Source organism: Erithacus rubecula, assembly GCF_903797595.1.
Source record: "Erithacus rubecula genome assembly, chromosome: 20".
In the NCBI taxonomy this organism is placed as follows: Eukaryota; Metazoa; Chordata; class Aves; order Passeriformes; family Muscicapidae; genus Erithacus; species Erithacus rubecula.
In genome coordinates, this window is record NC_136672.1 from 2,136,379 (window position 1) to 2,155,903 (window position 19,525).

General features: G+C 44.7%; 1 protein-coding gene and 1 long non-coding RNA gene across 3 annotated transcripts in view; one reads left to right on the forward strand and one right to left on the reverse strand.

Annotated features, from left to right (window-relative positions):
* Positions 1-19,525, reverse strand: part of LOC306810508 — a 149,461-nt gene that overhangs the window by 12,089 nt on the left and 117,847 nt on the right. The window contains exon 2 of the long non-coding RNA XR_013776471.1: positions 16,462-18,554. This is a non-coding gene — a long non-coding RNA (uncharacterized lncRNA). The remainder of the gene's footprint in view (positions 1-16,461; positions 18,555-19,525) is intronic.
* On the forward strand, positions 780-16,563 carry LOC306810504 (myosin heavy chain, skeletal muscle, adult). 2 transcript variants are annotated; one of them, XM_079323193.1, is made up of 38 exons: positions 780-1,022; positions 1,112-1,255; positions 1,347-1,503; positions 3,431-3,458; positions 3,557-3,671; positions 3,765-3,857; positions 3,987-4,050; positions 4,147-4,245; positions 4,352-4,455; positions 4,556-4,694; positions 5,329-5,447; positions 5,546-5,695; positions 6,246-6,416; positions 7,203-7,516; positions 7,677-7,746; positions 7,999-8,086; positions 8,181-8,298; positions 8,605-8,728; positions 8,817-8,953; positions 9,058-9,313; positions 10,108-10,350; positions 10,456-10,632; positions 10,718-10,863; positions 10,951-11,041; positions 11,130-11,519; positions 11,671-11,797; positions 11,975-12,093; positions 12,551-12,747; positions 13,087-13,270; positions 13,357-13,522; positions 13,696-13,820; positions 13,970-14,278; positions 14,384-14,587; positions 14,865-14,990; positions 15,085-15,255; positions 15,343-15,447; positions 15,590-15,685; positions 16,273-16,563. In XM_079323193.1, exons 1-38 carry the CDS (start codon positions 816-818, stop codon positions 16,426-16,428), a joined length of 5,829 nt encoding a protein of 1,942 aa, XP_079179319.1. In that variant the 5' UTR covers positions 780-815; the 3' UTR covers positions 16,429-16,563. The 2 variants fall into 2 exon arrangements, with proteins under 2 accessions (XP_079179319.1, XP_079179318.1); XM_079323192.1 differs by having other exon boundaries at positions 7,203-7,512; positions 7,670-7,746.

Below are 19,525 nucleotides of genomic sequence, written 5' to 3' on the forward strand. Positions count from 1 at the left end.
ATAGTTCATTCGTGCTACATCCAAATTTTCCAAATGCCTCGACTATCTGAACTTCTGTCCTTATGTCTCTAGACAAATTATTTATAGTCAATACATTCACGGCATTGGTAAGATACAAAACATTTCTAAATATATCCTATTAAATCAAATGACAATTTTGCCCTTAGTTCAGTTTGCCAGACAATGCCTTGCCAAAGAATGTTTGCCAAAAAATATTTTGACCGAAGAAAGGGGAAGAATCCAGAGCATCTGCCAAACAGACTCTATAAAAGTGTCGTTGCAGCTCTCTGCCCTGCCTACTAGAAAAAGTTTCAAGGTAAGTGCACTGGATCTAGTTATTAGGTATCCACATTATTGCATATTATACACATATATTTTTCCTTTGCAACTGATTTCCAACTAAGTTTTTCCATCTGCTTTTAAGGCTATAGTATCTATTCTATTTATACTTTTTAAAAAAATTTATAGCAGAAAAAAAGTTCCCTTAACATACTTCATATTCTCAAATCTGACACTACAATCCATAAAGACAAAGTAAAATCTGTACATTACCATAAGACACAAATAAAACAAATTTTTTCAAGGTTATTATATATTATTTAAGGTTAAAAGAATATTTTTCTCTTCTAGGTTTAAATCATTAAATTGAAGGAATTTTTGGTAGTTTTGGCAATTTTTGATATTTTTAGCAATTATATTAAGCACTCAATTTTAAAGCATGTCCTTGCAAGGAAGGCACATAAATGATCTCTTCATGTTACATTTCTTTTCTCCCACAGGGTTCTTTGCTGATGTGCATTCAGTAAAGTGCAGACATGACCTCTGCAGACGCTGAGTTAGCTTGCTTTGGGGAGGCAGCTCCTTACCTCCGAAAATCGGAAAAGGAGAGAATTGAGGCCCAGAACAAACCTTTTGATGCAAAGACATCTGTCTTTGTGGTTCATCCCAAAGAATCCTTTGTGAAAGGCAAAATTGAGAGCAGGGAATCAGGAAAAGTCACTGTCAAAACTGAAGGGGGAGAGGTAAGTGAAAAGCAATTCTGAAGGAACACATTTGATCCCCACTTTGAGCTTTTAGGTGATACATGTGGATCTTTCTGTTTTCTTGGCAGACCCTGACCGTGAAGGAAGATCAAATCTTCTCCATGAACCCTCCCAAGTATGACAAAATCGAGGACATGGCCATGATGACCCACCTCCACGAACCCGCTGTGCTGTACAACCTCAAAGAGCGTTACGCAGCCTGGATGATCTACGTAAGTGGCAGCAGCAGCTTCCTTTGGGCAGCCTCAGGAGCTGCTGGGCCAGGCTCAGGGGAAGCCAACGTGCTGTGTCCCTTCCTCACAGACCTACTCGGGTCTCTTCTGCGTCACTGTCAACCCCTACAAGTGGCTGCCGGTGTACAACCCCGAGGTGGTGTTGGCCTACCGAGGCAAGAAGCGCCAGGAGGCCCCTCCACACATCTTCTCCATCTCTGACAATGCCTATCAGTTCATGCTGACTGGTGAGTTATTTGGTTTTCTTTACAATCACTTGGCTGTAAACACTCACAAAGGAAAAAATAATATTTGATGGCAAAGTAGTTCAATTTAATGGTTGTGAGGTTTCATGCTCTCTTGTCATTGGAAATGATGACAACTTTCCCTTGGTTGATCAGGTTAGAGATCATTTAGTCAAACCTTGACATCCACAAGTTCATCTTAATAGGGTGCACCTGCAAGTGCTGAGGGAACGGAAGAGTACCATATCTTGGCCTCTCTCATTCACCTTGGAATGGTCATGGCACTCAGGAGACGTGTGTGAGGACTGGAAGAAAGCAAATGTCACAAGTCTTCAAAAAGGGCAAAAAGGAAGATCCAAGGAACTACAGGCCTGTCAGCGTCACTTGAGTATTGGAATGGCTAATCCTAGAGGCTATCTATGAGAATGCAGAACACAAGAAATTGAGCAGGAGTAGTCAGCATGCATTCACCAAAGGGAAATTATGTTTAACCAACCTGATTTCTTTCTAAAATGGGACAAATGCATGGAGACATGAAGGGAAAGCACTGGATATTTCCTACCTGGATTTCAGCAAGGGTTTTGATGCTGCTTCTCATGATATTCTCGTAGGCAAACTCAGTGAGTAAGGGCTGTACAAGTGGATGGTGAGCTGGATGGAACACTGTGTAAATGGCAGATCTCAAAGGGCTTTAAAAGGGCTTGTTCAGGGCCTTCAATGTTCAACATTTTTAAAAATAATCTGGAAGTGATGAAAATATTTCTCATTTGACTAAATTCTTAAGGTCAGCAGATATGAAGTTTAACAACGAAGAATTTCAGGGGGAAATTATTACATTAAGATCTTATTCAGCGAAGTTGCAAGAAGCTTTTGTCAACAAGAATAAAATAAATGCCTCTGGGGAAAAAACCCTCATTGCCAAGAATTTTTATGAGTATCTTTCAATACTGCTTCAAAATTTTGTCTCAAGGATCATAAATCTAAAAAAATAAAAAGCTGAAACCTAGAAATCACTGAGAAAGAAACAGAGACCAAAACAGAAAGCATTACTATATCACGGGTATTATACAAAGGGTATCTGCACCTGGTGTGCTGTATGCATTTTCAGGCTTTCTTCTTCACAAAAGAATGTAGTAAAATGGAACAGGTAAAGAGGAAGATGAAAAGGTTTCCCAAAGGTAGGAGAGGTTGTGCTGGTAACCCTAGAAAGAAGATTTTTATTACTTAATAAAAATATGCATGGCAAGGAGAAGATGAATAGACAAGACAGAGTACATGATGAAACAAGCTCAACACTTTTTTTTTTTTTTTGTCATCATTAAGTGATCAAAAATAGAGCTTAACAAAAAGAAGTGGGCATGGGTTAAGAAAGCAAACAGATGAAATTGTGGAAAACAAACTCAGCTCAAACTACTGAAAAGAGATACATTAATTCTCGTACTAGAAGTACCAAAACGTTAATATTATAGACTAGACTTTGCTGATAAAGGTTACTTCATGTTTATGATATTTCTGTGATTTTATTTTAGCAACAATCAACTGAGAACCAACATAAAAACCATTTAGAGGGTCCTGTGGACTGATCAGGAGTGGTTCTTCCTATGTAAAAAACGTTATGAGAAGCATGTATTCGAGTTCAATTCAGCTTACTGAAAGATTGTTTAATCAGTAACTCTGAAAAACAGATCCATAGTTAGAACCATGTTCATAAACAAAATGAACTGTTACATGACGGGAACATCCAGAAAAAGAAATGTGTACTAAAACTGACATCACTGGAGAGTTGAGATATCAGAGATATCATAACATTAAAATATTTGAAATGGGTGAAGGCATACAGGTTTATGAAATTAATTAGCTGCCAGTGCAATTAATAACAATTAATGCCAGTGCATTAATAATAATCTCTTCTTTCCTGCCTTGTTCACAGATCGGGAGAACCAGTCCATCCTGATCACGTACGTACACCCCCTGCGCGGGTCCCTGCGGGGCTGCCCGGGGCCAGGGCACCTCCTGCCTGACCACGCACCCTCTGCTTCTCTCTTGCCTTTGGCAGCGGAGAATCCGGGGCCGGGAAGACTGTCAACACAAAGCGTGTCATCCAGTACTTTGCAACAATTGCAGCCAGTGGAGAGAAAAAGAAGGAAGAAAATACATCAGGCAAAATGCAGGTAAATTAGTAGACACATGTTGGGATCAATGCTGTCCTTTGTTCCTGACATGATTTTTGGAAAGGATAACTAGGAATAATTATCTCCCTGTAGGGAACGCTCGAGGATCAAATCATCAGCGCCAACCCACTGCTGGAGGCCTTTGGAAACGCCAAGACCGTGAGGAATGACAACTCCTCACGCTTTGTGAGTTCTTGCTTTGCATAAAATCTCTCTCCCTCATGGCATCACAAATGATGCCTGAACAGTTCTTCATGCAAAGGAGATGTCAGCAGAACACATCCAGGCTGACCTGCTGCTGCTTCTGCTTAACAGGGCAAATTCATCAGAATCCACTTTGGGGCCACAGGCAAACTGGCTTCTGCTGACATTGAAACTTGTAAGAGATTCTCCTGGACTGTTCCCATCATTTCCCAAATTCCCACATCCATGTACATTCCCACAAGTGCCTAACTCTTTCTACCTCCCTGGGCAGACCTGCTGGAGAAGTCCAGAGTCACTTTCCAGCTCAAGGCGGAAAGGAGCTACCACATCTTTTATCAGATCATGTCCAACAAGAAGCCAGAGCTAATTGGTAGGAAGGAGCATTACAGTTTTTTGGGGTAGATCACTGAGGAACAGTTCCTTCTCTCACTTGATTGACTAAAGTAGGTCTATGCTTTGCCTCTTCCTACTTTTAGACATGCTCCTCATTACCACCAACCCTTATGATTTCCACTTTGTGAGTCAAGGCGAGGTCACTGTTCCCAGCATTGACGACCAGGAGGAGCTCATGGCTACAGATGTAAGTAACACAGCAACAACTTACCTCCTAGGAATGCCTTGAGGGTGACATTTCTGGCCCACTAAGGATACGGTTTTTGAATTCATTATTTTGACTGCAGAGTGCCATTGACATCCTGGGATTCACTGCAGATGAGAAAACAGCCATCTACAAGTTGACAGGGGCTGTCATGCACTATGGGAACCTGAAGTTCAAGCAGAAACAACGAGAGGAGCAGGCAGAGCCTGATGGCACAGAAGGTATCAGCAAATTCAGGGCCTGATTTGTGCCAAGTCCTTCACTGCATGCAGAGGTGATATGTTGGCCTCCTGAGGCATACGCAGTTGTCTCGAGTTTCCACTTAAAACATTGAGAATTCCGTTTTGACCTCTGGTCCCTCTAATTGCAGAGATGCTTTCCTTGACATGGGAAGTTCCATTATTCTATCCAATGATGGCTTCCCAAACACAAGCTGCCTGAAAGCAGGAACTTCACTTACAACACAGGATAGCTCTCTCTCTCTCTCTCTTGAAAATCTCCGGCACTCAGATGGGCAATTATGGTTTTGGAGAAATAACTCATGCAAGCTGTGCTACCCAGAAAGCCCCTTGCCATAGAAAGAGAATGGACCTAGCATTTTGTCTTGCGAGAGGCTTTTGTTGTTCTTCTGGGGAATTCCAGGTTCAATCTCTTTGTATCCAGGCCATACTTGTTCTTGCTTTCAAAGAAGACCATCAGTAGTGTCCAGAATTTGCATTCCTTCACAGCCCTTCTGTGTGACATGAGATAAATGTTCTTCCATTCCTAGAAGATGAACAGGAAAAGTTGTTCACATCACCCGAATTCCAGAGATTGTCCATAAATAAATGTTTTTCTCTCTTTCTCCACCTCCAGTGGCTGACAAAGCTGCCTACCTAACGGGCTTAAACTCAGCTGAATTTCTCAAGGCCTTGTGTTACCCCCGAGTCAAGGTTGGGAATGAATATGTGACCAAAGGTCAAAACGTGACACAGGTAACATCTGACAGTTTCAAATGCACAGCTTGACCTTGCATGTGCACGTTTTTCTTTGCCCCTCAGAGCTAACTCCAGTCCTGTCTTCTCTGCTCTAGGTGAACAATGCTGTGGGTGCCCTGGCAAAGGCGATGTTTGAGAAGATGTTCCTGTGGATGGTTGTTCGCATCAACCAACAGCTGGACACGAAGCAGCCCAGGCAGTACTTCATTGGTGTCCTGGACATTGCTGGCTTTGAGATCTTTGATGTAAGGAGCAAGGATTTGACAACACAGTCAAACAATGGGCAAGGAGGGGTCATGAGGACTCAGAAACACATAGAGGACTAAGGCTCGCACCACTGTGGGCCAGAGGGGTGGATGCTCTTGTAATTGTAGTGGTCTGGGCAATTTCACAGTGTATGTCCTGTGCTGTGAATGCCATGATGATGCAAGAATTTCTGTGTCAGAACACAGAAAGTCCCAGATTATTGACATGAAGCCAGGGAAATTCTTGGGTGGGACACTGAGGAGGTTTCTACTGTCCAGCAGCTCAGAGCTACTGACCTTTCCAAAGGTTTGCAGTGTAGTAGGAAAGTGAAAAAGAATTGTAACTTTTGGCTTGATTTGCAAAACAATAATGCAAATGTCCTTCAAGGCCAGTGAGTGTTAGAGTAGAAGGCCTGCTAAGGAAACACATGCTGGTACAGAAGGTTTGGGACTGATGTTTCAACTTCAAGCAGCCGTAGGGGAATGGCAGCAAAGGCCTGTGGATTTGGCACACCATGAAAACCTGTGCACCCTTCCTTGCTTTGGACAGTTCAACAGCTTTGAGCAGCTGTGCATCAACTTCACCAATGAGAAACTGCAACAGTTCTTCAACCACCACATGTTCGTGCTGGAGCAGGAGGAGTACAAGAAGGAGGGGATTGAATGGGAGTTCATTGACTTTGGCATGGACCTGGCTGCCTGCATTGAGCTCATTGAGAAGGTACCTTTCCCAAACAAATATATGATGGCTGTTGGAATTCTGTGATGTTTTTGAGGCAAAGTCAGCTCAGAAAGAACTCACAGCCAGATATGTAGCATCAGTTAAGAAAAGTATTTTGCACTGAAATTTAGTCTAGTCTAGCAAAGAGAAATGGGGAAATGCACATTTGTGTCATGAGGCTGCATTGAAAACTAGTTTTCAAGCATGGAAAAGTAACATGGACTCCCATCAACAGACTTCTGAAACCAAGCCTGATTCAGTCTTCTTTTCTTTCTTCTCCAAAGGCTCAAATCCAAAGTCCACTGCCAAATTTGAGAAAGAAATATCATATCACCTGACCTCGCCAAACTATGGAGCCCCTTGTAGCAGCTTTCCCCATTGTTTCTCTCTTTATCGTTGCTCCCCCAATTCTACACCCAATTCTCATGTGAGCTGGACAGACGAGTTCCTACCAGTTCCATGAAGATAGGCTGCAGAGAGGCAAGGGACTGCAGAAATAAACTCTTTGAGTGAGACCAATTCCTGGTAAACCTAAGCTTTCATCCAGGCTGAGATGCTGCCAAGAGCACAACCAGTTTTTGACATTTATAGCACAGGCTTCTTGTCATTGTCATAGAATCACAGAATAGTTTGGTTTGCAAGGCACCATAAAGAACATCTTGTTCCAGTCCCCTACCATCGGGAGGGACTCCTTCCACTAGACCAGGCAGGTGAATGTCCCATCCAGAGTGATCTTGTACATTTCCATTGTAACCTTTCCTTGTCACTTCTTGTGATTTCTCCCAGCCCATGGGCATCTTCTCCATCCTGGAAGAGGAGTGCATGTTCCCCAAGGCAACTGACACCTCTTTCAAGAACAAGCTCTATGACCAGCACCTGGGCAAGTCCAACAACTTCCAGAAGCCCAAGCCTGCCAAAGGCAAGGCTGAGGCTCACTTCTCCCTGGTTCACTACGCTGGCACCGTGGACTACAATATCACTGGCTGGCTGGAGAAGAACAAGGACCCTCTGAATGAAACTGTCATTGGGCTGTACCAGAAATCATCTGTGAAGACCCTGGCTTTACTCTTTGCCAACTATGGTGGAGCAGATGCTGGTCAGTTTTTTGAAAATTTTATTTTTAAAGTGAGACCAAGTTTTCTAGCATTAAGGCTGCCAACACTAGAAAAATAAAGTGGTTGTGTGTTCTGTAGTATCCAATATATTTTGTCCAATAATAAAAAATGTGTCTTTTTATTTTCTGTGTATTGCAGAGGCAAGTGGTGGTGGTGGCAAGAAGGGAGGCAAGAAGAAGGGTTCTTCCTTCCAGACTGTCTCAGCTCTCTTCAGGGTAAGAACAGAATAAATTTCCTCATTTAAATACCCACTAAGATAACATAAGTATTCTGTGAAATTGAAGTCAGAAGACAGGCCTGCAATTCACTAAGACTATAATTCATATTTATATAATATTTTAACCAACATAATGATGCATTTCCTATAGTTCAAGATACAGAAAGACTCAGGGTTTTTTTATGCACATCATAGATAAGCATAAGGTTCATACTAGATTAAACCTGGAGTTTTCCATGTCATCTCACAGGAGAATTTAAACAAGCTGATGGCTAACTTGAGAAGCACTCACCCCCACTTTGTACGGTGCATCATCCCAAATGAAACTAAGACACCTGGTAAGGCAAGCCAAGAGGAGAAAAGCTTGAGCAGCAGAAGCTGTTCTCCTGAGTGTCAAACAGCGGGGCAGTCACTAATGGTGGTATTTGCCAGGTGCCATGGAGCACGAGTTGGTGCTGCACCAGCTGCGCTGTAACGGCGTGCTGGAAGGGATCAGGATTTGCAGGAAAGGCTTCCCCAGCAGAGTCCTGTACGCTGACTTCAAACAGAGGTGAGAGCTCTGCACCTTTCTGCCCACTCAGACCAAGCTGAAGAGCCTGATCATTTCAATAATCCCCACATTTTACATTGTTAAGTTTTGCTGTGAATTTATGATTTATTTTATGCTGATTCTGAGAATTCACTTGGAGCTTAAGTTAATGATATGAAAGATTCTTATATTCTCTTGCAGTGTCTTTCAAGACTTGCACTGTCTTGAATGAATGCCCTCTCTTAATACATGATATAGGTTGTAAGGTTCAATCACAGTGATGGTTTCAGAACTGTTAATTTCTTAATGTTCTTCTTTGTCCTACAGATACAGAGTACTTAATGCCAGTGCTATACCAGAAGGTCAATTTATGGATAACAAGAAGGCTTCAGAGAAGCTTCTTGGGTCCATTGATGTTGACCACACCCAGTACAGATTTGGTCACACCAAGGTAGAATGAAGTTCTTCATTTAAATACAATGTGCCCCAATAATACAGTATCCAACACTGATATCCACTGCAATCTTGCCATTCTCAAGGTGTTCTTCAAAGCTGGACTGATTGGTGTGCTAGAAGAGATGAGAGATGAGAAATTGGCAGAGATTATGACCATGATACAAGCCAGGTGCAGGGGCTTCCTAATGAGAGTGGAGTACCAGAGAATGGTGGAGCGGAGGTAGATACTTCTCACTCCTTTGATATGTACTAATGGTAGTTGGATAATTGAGTTGAAATTCACCAAAGACAGTATACTCAATAACCATGGGGATGTGTTTTCAGAGATTCCATCTTCTGCATCCAGTACAATGTTCGTTCATTCATGAATGTCAAACACTGGCCATGGATGAAGCTGTTCTTCAAGATCAAGCCCTTGCTGAAGAGTGCTGAGTCTGAGAAGGAGATGGCCAACATGAAACAAGAGTTTGAGAAAACCAAGGAGGAGCTTGCAAAGTCAGAAGCAAAGCGGAAGGAGCTGGAGGAGAAAATGGTGGCCCTGGTGCAGGAGAAAAATGACCTGCAACTCCAAGTGCAGGCTGTGAGTATCTCTATTCATTTCTCCCAGGAAAAAGAATGATACACTGTCAGAATGCTTCTCGTCCACAGACTCCCAGGACTTAATGGGCGGTAGAAAACAGTCTAAATCTCACACTCTGAGTCACTCTAATGTGGTGGAAACAGGCACCAGCACGGGCATAGTGAGACTCCTGGCAGACCCACATGGCATTCACCATTGCTGTTGTGTGAGGACAGTGCAATGTAAAACCAGCCAATGTGTATTGAATAGCGAAGAACTTGGAGCTGGAAGAGAAATAACTTTCAAAGTCCTTCTGTAAAAAACAGTAAAATCAAACCTGAGAAGGACCCAGTTTTCCTCAAAACTGAATTAGGAAAATGCAATTTCACCAAAGAAAGCAAATATTTCCCCATGGAAGTATTCTCATAAATCGTCTATTGCTCAAATACTATGATGTTAACTAGTCCATTAAAAAGAAAAATGTATTGCATATTTTTACTTGAGAAAAATACTCCAAGCCCTTGTTACTGCTGAAACTAGAAACTGAACTAACCCCATTCTGCTTGTGTGTGCATGAGGCATTCTCATAGGTAGTCTCGACAAACTGGGAGACACATTTGGGAGACACATTAAGGAGACGATACAACTTTGGAATAAATATAGATTCCAAATGACAAGGTTTCCCACTAGACACAATTCAAGATCCTCCTGTTGCTGGGGCTGAATGTCAGGTTCAGCTGCTACTCAGTGATAAAAGAGGCAGATCAGAAAAGGTTTAAAACATTAGAACCCACAAAATTCTGTCTCCCCACCAGGAAGCAGATAGCTTGGCTGATGCTGAGGAAAGGTGTGACCAGCTCATCAAAACCAAAATTCAGCTTGAAGCCAAAATTAAAGAGGTGACTGAAAGGGCTGAAGAAGAAGAGGAAATTAATGCTGAACTGACAGCCAAAAAGAGGAAACTGGAGGATGAATGTTCAGAGCTGAAGAAAGATATTGATGACCTTGAGCTAACACTGGCCAAGGTGGAGAAGGAAAAACACGCCACCGAAAACAAGGTATGAGGCAGAACCTGTCACCTGCAATCTGGAAAAGAGCCCTGTGATATTACAGGACTTGTATAGCTACTTCCATTATTTACATTTGCTGCCATCTTCCTAAAGGTGAAAAACCTGACGGAGGAGATGGCAGCTCTGGATGAGACCATCGCCAAGCTGACAAAAGAGAAGAAAGCCCTCCAAGAGGCCCATCAGCAGACCCTGGATGACCTGCAGGTAGAGGAAGACAAAGTCAATACTCTGACCAAAGCCAAGACCAAGCTGGAGCAGCAAGTGGATGATGTAAGTACACAGACATAGAGCAGGAACAGGACAGATATGGAGTCTGATGTGGCTGGTAGAGCACTGATGGTCTTGTTGTGCTTAGTTGGAAGGGTCCCTGGAGCAAGAGAAGAAATTGCGCATGGACCTGGAGAGAGCTAAGAGGAAACTGGAAGGAGACCTGAAGCTGGCCCAGGACAGCATCATGGATTTGGAGAATGATAAGCAGCAGCTGGATGAGAAACTGAAGAAGTAAGTGTGGCTCTGGGGCACCTGAGTGCTGGGCTGCAGCATTTGTCTTTTTTCTTTATGGTCTAATACAATTCACTTGGTCCAAAGGAAAGACTTTGAAATCAGCCAGATCCAGAGCAAGATCGAGGATGAACAAGCCCTGGGCATGCAATTTCAGAAGAAGATCAAGGAACTGCAGGCAAGTGTCTGTTCCTTCCCCTGCCTTGCTCAGGCTCAGCTCAGGCAGGAGGAGGGCATGGCTGTGAGGGGTTCCTGCTGTTCCGCAGGCCCGTATTGAGGAGCTGGAGGAGGAAATTGAGGCAGAGCGAACCTCTCGCGCTAAAGCAGAGAAGCATCGGGCTGACCTGTCCAGGGAGCTGGAGGAGATCAGCGAGCGCCTGGAAGAAGCAGGAGGTGCCACAGCAGCTCAGGTGGAGATGAACAAGAAACGTGAGGCAGAATTCCAGAAGATGCGCCGTGACCTGGAAGAGGCCACGCTGCAGCACGAAGCCACGGCTTCCGCCTTGCGCAAGAAGCACGCGGACAGCACAGCTGAGCTGGGGGAGCAGATCGACAACCTGCAACGTGTGAAGCAGAAGCTGGAGAAGGAGAAGAGTGAGCTGAAGATGGAGATTGATGACTTGGCCAGCAACATGGAGTCTGTCTCCAAAGCCAAGGTAAGGATTGCAGGAGAAAATGGTGACAGGGACAAAGTATGGCACAAAAGCTGCTTCTTCCAGACACATTGCCAGAAACAAAACCCCTGCTGTGACAATAAGGCAGAGTACAAACCATCATGTCTTCTCCCTTCTCTTGTTTCCTCTCTAGGCCAACCTGGAGAAGATGTGCCGCACACTGGAAGATCAGCTGAGTGAGCTTAAAACGAAGGAGGAGCAGAATCAGCGCATGATCAATGACCTCAATACACAAAGAGCTCGTCTGCAGACAGAGTCTGGTGAGACATCCTCATCCCCAAAATTCAGTGGCGGGATCTGCATGCCCTGAGCAAGCCAGAGCGTGCAAGATGGCAGCAGGTTTAAGCTGTCCAGCCCATTACTGATTACACGGCTTTACAGGCAGATGGTGTCATAGGAGGAACAGTGTGCTTCCTTTGTCCCCTTTCCCTTCCCAGGTGAATATTCCCGCCAGGTGGAGGAGAAGGATGCTCTGATTTCTCAGCTGTCTAGGGGCAAGCAAGGATTTACCCAACAGATTGAGGAACTCAAGAGACATCTAGAGGAAGAAATCAAGGTCTGGAAATCCTCTGGTGTCCTCTGCCTACATGACCCCCAAAAGCACCTGCAGAATCCTGTCTTAACACTAGACTACTCCAGTGTTCCTTCCCTAAACACACATAGGACTGCAGAGAATGGCACCAGTGCACAACACCCCACTCTTCAAGTAGAGAGGGAAGGAAACAGGATACTTTAGGTGCTGGAGGATATTATGCACAAGGCTTCCACAAGATTCTGATGATCCTCTCTAAGACATGATTCAGCCACAAATTTACACAAACAGCAGATTACTGTCCCCAGAGGAGCTGTCATTAATGCATCCTGATGCTCCAGAACGTGTCAATGAGGGCTTTACCAGCTCCAAGCTCTACATATTTGCAATTAGAGTTTCATTCCAATTTCACTGTCAAGTTCACAATCAAGGGGCATTTCAAGATAAGTATCAAGGTTATTAAACCCAATTATACCCACAGGCCAAGAATGCCCTGGCCCACGCCCTGCAGTCCGCTCGCCACGACTGTGACTTGCTCCGGGAACAATATGAGGAGGAGCAGGAGGCCAAGGGGGAGCTGCAACGAGCTATGTCCAAGGCCAACAGTGAAGTGGCTCAGTGGAGAACCAAATACGAGACGGACGCAATTCAGCGCACGGAGGAGCTTGAGGAAGCCAAGTACGTGGGAAACAGGATAGCAAATGATGGCAGAAGACTGAAACTGATCAAGGGAAATTAGAGTCTCTGAGAGTGGGTTAAGACAAGAATAGAATGGAAGTAATGATATACTGTCTTTGTAAAAAAAGGGGAGATAGGAAGGGAGAGAAAAAGTGTAGAATGGAAGGGATAATATTGGCTTTAGAAGTGGTAGGACAAGCCTCATACTTCATAGCTGATAGTTCTTTTTGTATACGTGGGGAGTTCTTGGCTCAAAATACCAAAAACTGCCCGCTCATGATATTATTGAACGGATGCTCTTCCTAGCTGTAATGTGACACTGTGCTTCTATCCTCTCAGGAAGAAGCTGGCCCAACGTCTGCAGGATGCAGAGGAACATGTTGAAGCTGTCAATGCCAAATGTGCCTCCCTGGAAAAGACAAAGCAGAGGCTGCAGAATGAAGTGGAGGACCTGATGATTGATGTGGAGAGATCCAATGCTGCCTGTGCTGCTCTGGATAAGAAGCAGAAGAACTTTGACAAGGTCTGTTGGCCTCCAGCACCAGCACTCCTGGGCAGAGCATGCCCCCGTGATGGCCACAGCCCTACTCACAGCCCGTTTCTCTGCAGATCCTGGCAGAATGGAAGCAGAAGTATGAGGAAACGCAGGCTGAGCTGGAGGCCTCCCAGAAGGAGTCACGCTCTCTCAGCACGGAGCTGTTCAAGATGAAGAATGCCTATGAGGAGTCCTTGGACCACCTGGAGACAATGAAGCGGGAGAACAAGAACTTGCAGCGTAAGTCCCTGCCCTCTGCTCCTCACTGCCCTTTCTCACAAGCTTGTTCTCTCTGCCACACTTAACGGCTCAGGGCCTGCAGAGATAAGAACATGCCTGGTCCCTTGATGCAGCAGAGCCTTTCTCCATTCAGCTCTGTGCCTGACCATGCTGCTTTTCACCCTTCCTTGCAGAGGAAATTTCCGACCTTACGGAGCAGATTGCTGAGGGAGGAAAGGCGATTCATGAGCTGGAGAAAGTCAAGAAGCAGGTTGAGCAGGAAAAATCTGAACTGCAAGCCTCCCTGGAGGAAGCTGAGGTACATACAATGCTCATCAATGTTGTCCATGTTTAGGATTATGGGTGTAGTTCTTTGGAGAGAGAGCAGGAAAGCAAGCCTACGTTTTATGTGGAACTGTAAAAAAGATTACTTAGAAAGTAAGACTCTCTTCATGCTGAATTGTGCAGGCCTCCCTGGAACATGAGGAGGGGAAGATCTTGCGCCTGCAGCTTGAGCTCAACCAAGTGAAGTCTGAGATTGACAGGAAGATAGCAGAGAAGGATGAGGAGATTGACCAGCTGAAGAGGAACCACCTTAGAATTGTGGAGTCCATGCAGAGCACTCTGGATGCTGAGATCAGGAGCAGGAATGAAGCCCTGAGGCTGAAGAAGAAGATGGAGGGAGACCTGAATGAAATGGAGATCCAGCTCAGCCATGCCAACCGCCAGGCTGCAGAGGCACAGAAGAACCTGAGAAACACCCAGGCAGTGCTCAAGGTGCGTTCTGTAGCAGAGCTATAGAAAAGAGAAATTAAATCCCTGACACTTTTCCCACTCCGGTGCCCACTGAGGCCATGCAATTTTTCTTGTCTGTTTGTCCAGGACACTCAGCTGCACTTGGATGATGCTCTCAGGACACAGGATGACCTGAAGGAGCAGGTGGCCATGGTGGAGCGCAGAGCAAACCTGCTGCAGGCTGAAGTTGAGGAGCTCCGGGCAGCCCTGGAGCAGACAGAGAGATCGAGGAAACTGGCTGAGCAGGAGCTTCTGGATGCCACTGAACGTGCACAGCTCCTTCACACCCAGGTCAGGTGCTGCTGGAAATTATTCCCTTTCTTAAGTGATAACAAGGGATTAAATTGTTATTCATCTTTTAAGGTATTACTGGGGAAACATGTGTGTCTACCTAGTGGAACAAGTGTGCTGCAATATGTCCCCTCCAGCCAGCCCTCAGTATTTGGTTTGCTGCTCTGGTGTTAAAGTTTCTTGCACTGAAGACTTTCCTAACTCTACCTGCATTTTCAGGCCTAAATGTGGAGGCATTTGGTTTGATAGTAGGAATCCTCTCTTTCCTGTTGCGCAGAACACCAGCTTGATCAACACCAAGAAGAAGCTGGAAACAGACATTTCCCAGATCCAGAGTGAAATGGAGGATACCATCCAGGAAGCCCGCAACGCTGAGGAGAAGGCCAAGAAGGCCATCACAGATGTGAGTTGGGTGCTCCTGGCATTGCTGATGATGAATGTACTCTGCCCAAAATATCTCCAGCCCTAAAATGGCTTTGACCCTTTTCTCTGACCAGGCGGCCATGATGGCCGAAGAGCTGAAGAAGGAGCAGGACACCAGTGCCCACCTGGAGAGGATGAAGAAGAACCTGGACCAGACAGTGAAGGACCTGCAGCATCGTCTGGAAGAGGCCGAGCAGCTGGCACTGAAGGGAGGGAAGAAGCAGATCCAGAAGCTGGAGGCCAGGGTGTGTAGGGCTGGGGCTGTGCCTGAGTGAGCGTGTCCTTGGAGAGACATTGCCAGGGAAGCTGCAGAGATGGGCTTGTCCTTGCAGGTGCGGGAGCTGGAAGGGGAGGTTGATGCTGAGCAGAAGCGCAGCGCTGAAGCCGTGAAGGGTGTGCGCAAGTACGAGCGCAGGGTGAAGGAACTGACCTACCAGGTAAGGCAGGAGGTCTCCTGCTCTCACAGGGTTTGCTCACAGTGAGTCACATTTTGCACACACCATTCCCAAGGGGAACTGTTAACCTTGTGTGATGGAGGACTATGAATTGACTCTCTATCCTGTTTGCCAACCTCCCTAGTCTGAGGAAGACAGGAAGAATGTCCTCAGGCTGCAGGATCTGGTGGACAAGCTGCAAATGAAAGTGAAATCCTACAAGAGACAAGCTGAGGAGGCTGTAAGTATTGCTTGGAGAATGGGCAAAGGCCACATTCCATTGGGGCAGGGCACATATTGAGTGAGGCTGAATACCAGGAGAGGGGTATGAAAGAAATTTCTGAGAAACAACCATCTCAGTCACACTGTTTAGCTATTGTGTTATGAGGCCTTGGTGAGCTCTGGGCACACTGGAGTCAGGGAGGTTCATTAAGGGAAATTCTGCAGCCTGTTTGACACAGGAGGCCAGAATAATCAAACCCAGGGGCCACACTCACTGTTTGACAAGTTCCTTAGTCTCGGCTAATAAGCAGCAGCAGAAGGCATTCAGGCCTTCTTAACCCATTAATTCATGCAGACAAGTGTTGTAAGAGTAAATATAGAAATGACAAAATGAAATTATCAAATTGCTTCTAATGTGTGATTCAGTCCTGGTGGATCTTGTCCCAGTAGAGTCCTGAAAAGGGGAGCATGAGGAGCTCTGTGTGAGGCTGATGTGTTAGCAGTGGTTGGAGGAGATGGAGATTTGCAGCCCCATTAGACTGACTTGCAGTAGGAATGAAACCCCTGCCTTGTGCTCCTGACCCCTGATTCCCTTTTCACTCCCAGGAGGAGCTGTCCAATGTCAACCTGTCCAAGTTCCGCAAGATCCAGCACGAGCTGGAGGAAGCCGAGGAGCGGGCTGACATTGCAGAGTCACAGGTCAACAAGCTCCGAGCCAAGAGCCGGGATATTCATGGCAAGAAGATAGAAGAGGAGGAGTGAGAATGTCACAAGACAGCCAAGTGACCTGAGGACTGCACAAAATGTGAACCCTCTGTCACTTCCTTCTTCCTTCAGTTTTTGCTTTGAACCCTTTTAATGTCTAGAGAATAAACCCCGTAGATTCCTTTGTGTGCATACCATGAGCAGTACTTTTCTTTTTGGTTTTATTGTTTAGACCCTTATTACCATTATTGGTACAGTTTTGCACAGTTTTGTTTTATCATCTCTGTGTCATAATGCAGCGTTTTTTCATGTAGTTCCTGACAACTTATCCCTTCTTTTTCCTTAGTGACTGGGGTGTGAATAGAAAAATAACATCATATGAAGAGTAAGGACTATAATTCCTGATTATGACTCCTGCAAGTTCTTTCTACTGGTCTACCCCAGACAATATATTATAATCAATATTATGGCTCTTCAGCACTTTCCAGCTTGCAATTGTCAGGTGTGAGGTGCTCCTATTGCTGGCCTCTGAAGTTGATTTATAGAGTGCTGATAACTGAAAGAGTTCATATTTTTTTGTGCAACTGACAGAAGCTAGTCTTTAGCCTCCACTATCTTTTTCTTCTTGAATTTAATTAGAAGACCACAAAGAGTACTACCTATCCTTGAATTAAAACTGGAGAAGGTTGGTGGCAGTTCTGTGAGAATTGCTTTAGTTTCTAGAAATTAGATCAGTGTCTCAACAAAAGTTGAGTTTTGGCCACATTACTTTCTCAAACATTGCCCTGTCTTGAGGAATTTTTCTTTCCTGATGAGAAAGTCCAGCTGTTTGATGTGGTGTTTTCCTTACTGGTGTTGTAGAAACTCAGAACCCCCAGCAGGAGCTTCTTTCACTCACTAGCATATGGCAAGAGAAGTCAGAATAGACAGTGAGAAGGGAAGAAACAGCTTGTAGTAGTCCAGCAGTGAAAGGAAAACAGTTCATTAGTAGCTGCCATCTCCTGTCTAGACTAATGATTTTCCATTAAACGTGCAAAAGAAGCAATAATGAAGGTGGGCAATTAAATGGCAGATTCTGAGCCTGAGTAGATATCCATATAAACTGACAGTGAAGACTTGAGTGCAGAGGGAGAAAGTTACCATGTTCAGTCCCAGCCCTGCCTCCTAGGGCAGAGTGTGCTGCAGATTCTGAATTCCCAGTGAATACTGGACCAAGCATATGTAACACCTCCAGGGAGTAAACTGGTATGGGGAACTGAGAACAGGTAGTTTATATCCTTCCAAAAGGAACACTCTGTTAAATTCCAGACAGCCTTATAGATGAAAAACACACAAAACTTTGAGAGGACAGATGAGCATGTGGACAGAGAATTACAGTGCATATAATTGACGGGGAATCTTCAAAACCTTTCAGCAAGGCTTCCTTCTTATCCCATGGCTTCATCACTTCTATAAAAGCCTCTTACTCAGACAGAGACAGAATGAAAGAATATTTATGTGTGCTGGTGCCTGTGTTGTTCAATCTACTGATAAAGCAGACAACATCAAGCTGGATTGTTCAGTTGATACAGAAGTGGGAAGGAATGTCATCCAGTTAAAGAGCTGTCACGAGACCCCATCTGCAGTGCAGTATTCAGCTCTGAAACCCCCAACAAAAGAAGTAAAATGGATCAGGTGGAGCAAATCCAGGGCAGAGCCACAAAAATTGATGCAAGTGCTGGAATGCCTGTGCTATGAAGAAAGGCTTACTTAGTATGCGGACTCAGTGTGGAGATAAGAAGGCTTTGAGAAGACCATATTTCAGGGTTTCAAGATGTAAAGGCAGCTCATAAGAGGGGGAAAGATTATTTACCTAGGCTTGGGGCCATAGGACAAGGAGAAAATTTTTAAATTAAAAAGGGTAGATTCTAGTTGGATATGAATGTGACATTTTTTAAGAAGAGGCCAGTGAGACACAGGAACAGACTTGCCCCAGAATATGAGAATGTCCCATCATTGGAATTGTGCAAGTTCAGGTTGAATTGGGTTTTGAGCAATCTGATCTTGTCAAAGATATTCCTGCCCACAGCAGTGGTGTTGCACTAGATGATTCTTTTAAGGTTCCTTCCAACCCAAACCATTCTGTGATTTGTCCTCTAAGTTCTGTATGCCCGTGGAAGTCAGAGATTGCAGACATGGAATTTCTGATGCCCCCCTGCACTCACTGTTTCCACAGGTTTTTTCTGAGCTTCTCCTGTTGAGGGCAGAGGGTGTTTCCAACAGCTGAGCTCCGGGCTTTCTTGCAGGGCTGAGCTCTGGTTTTGAACTCCAGAAAGTCGCATGCTGATCCTTGGGACAAGCTTTTCATGCCCACATTGGTGCTTGATGTTGGATATCTCCTTGGATCACATTTACTGACCTTGCTCCTCTGCTCTTCACTGGGCTCTACCCACTGGGCTCTTAATAATCAAAATGCCAATGACCAGGAGAAGAGCATGTTCAAAACTGACACTGTTTAAACCAGCTCAAGTGACAGTGCCCTTTTTCCTAGAACTTGACACTCATTCTCCAGAACTACTGGCAAATTCCCCCTTTCTCAGAGTATTGCCTAAAGCAATACTGCTCCAAAACAGGCAGCACCATGTTGAGAGCTCTTGTTGCTGGAGCTGTATGAATTTGTAAGAGTGCAAGATATTTGTGATTTGGGAGTGCTGGGCTGAGGATGTATCAGGGTGCAGAGGATCCCAGACCAATGCTGTGTGTGTGAATGTGGGTAGAGTTGTGCTTGGGCAGAAGGGTTGAGAGTTTTTTTGGAGTTGTAGGTAGTGAAGGCCTGACTTGGTTGAGGGCAGTGCTTGGTATACATTGACAATAGGCACACAGATATTAGCAACATGGGCCTGAGCTCTTTAAGGCATGTTAGCACTTCATCTTTGTGTGAGATGGAACAGGAAGTACCACTGCATATTTATTGACTGTATGTCTACTGGGGGTTGAAAGTATTTCCTGGTCTAGGTTACTTTTACCTCTTAGGTTCTCTTAACCCTTAGAAAGTTTTTAGTAAATTTTGAGAAACATAAATAATTTTTAAATTAATAATTTTCCTATTAATAAATGCACTTGTTCTAAAATGTTATACATTTCTTTTGTATCAGGTCTGCAACAGAAGCATCAA

Bases quoted from the DNA above. Each gene is read 5' to 3' on its own strand.
- LOC306810504 (XM_079323192.1), top strand. From the start codon at position 816: ATGACCTCTGCAGACGCTGAGTTAGCTTGCTTTGGGGAGGCAGCTCCT. The intron at 3,459-3,556 runs GTACGTACACCC...TGCCTTTGGCAG, and splicing joins AACCAGTCCATCCTGATCAC to CGGAGAATCCGGGGCCGGGA. The intron at 10,633-10,717 runs GTAAGTACACAG...TGTTGTGCTTAG, and splicing joins TGGAGCAGCAAGTGGATGAT to TTGGAAGGGTCCCTGGAGCA.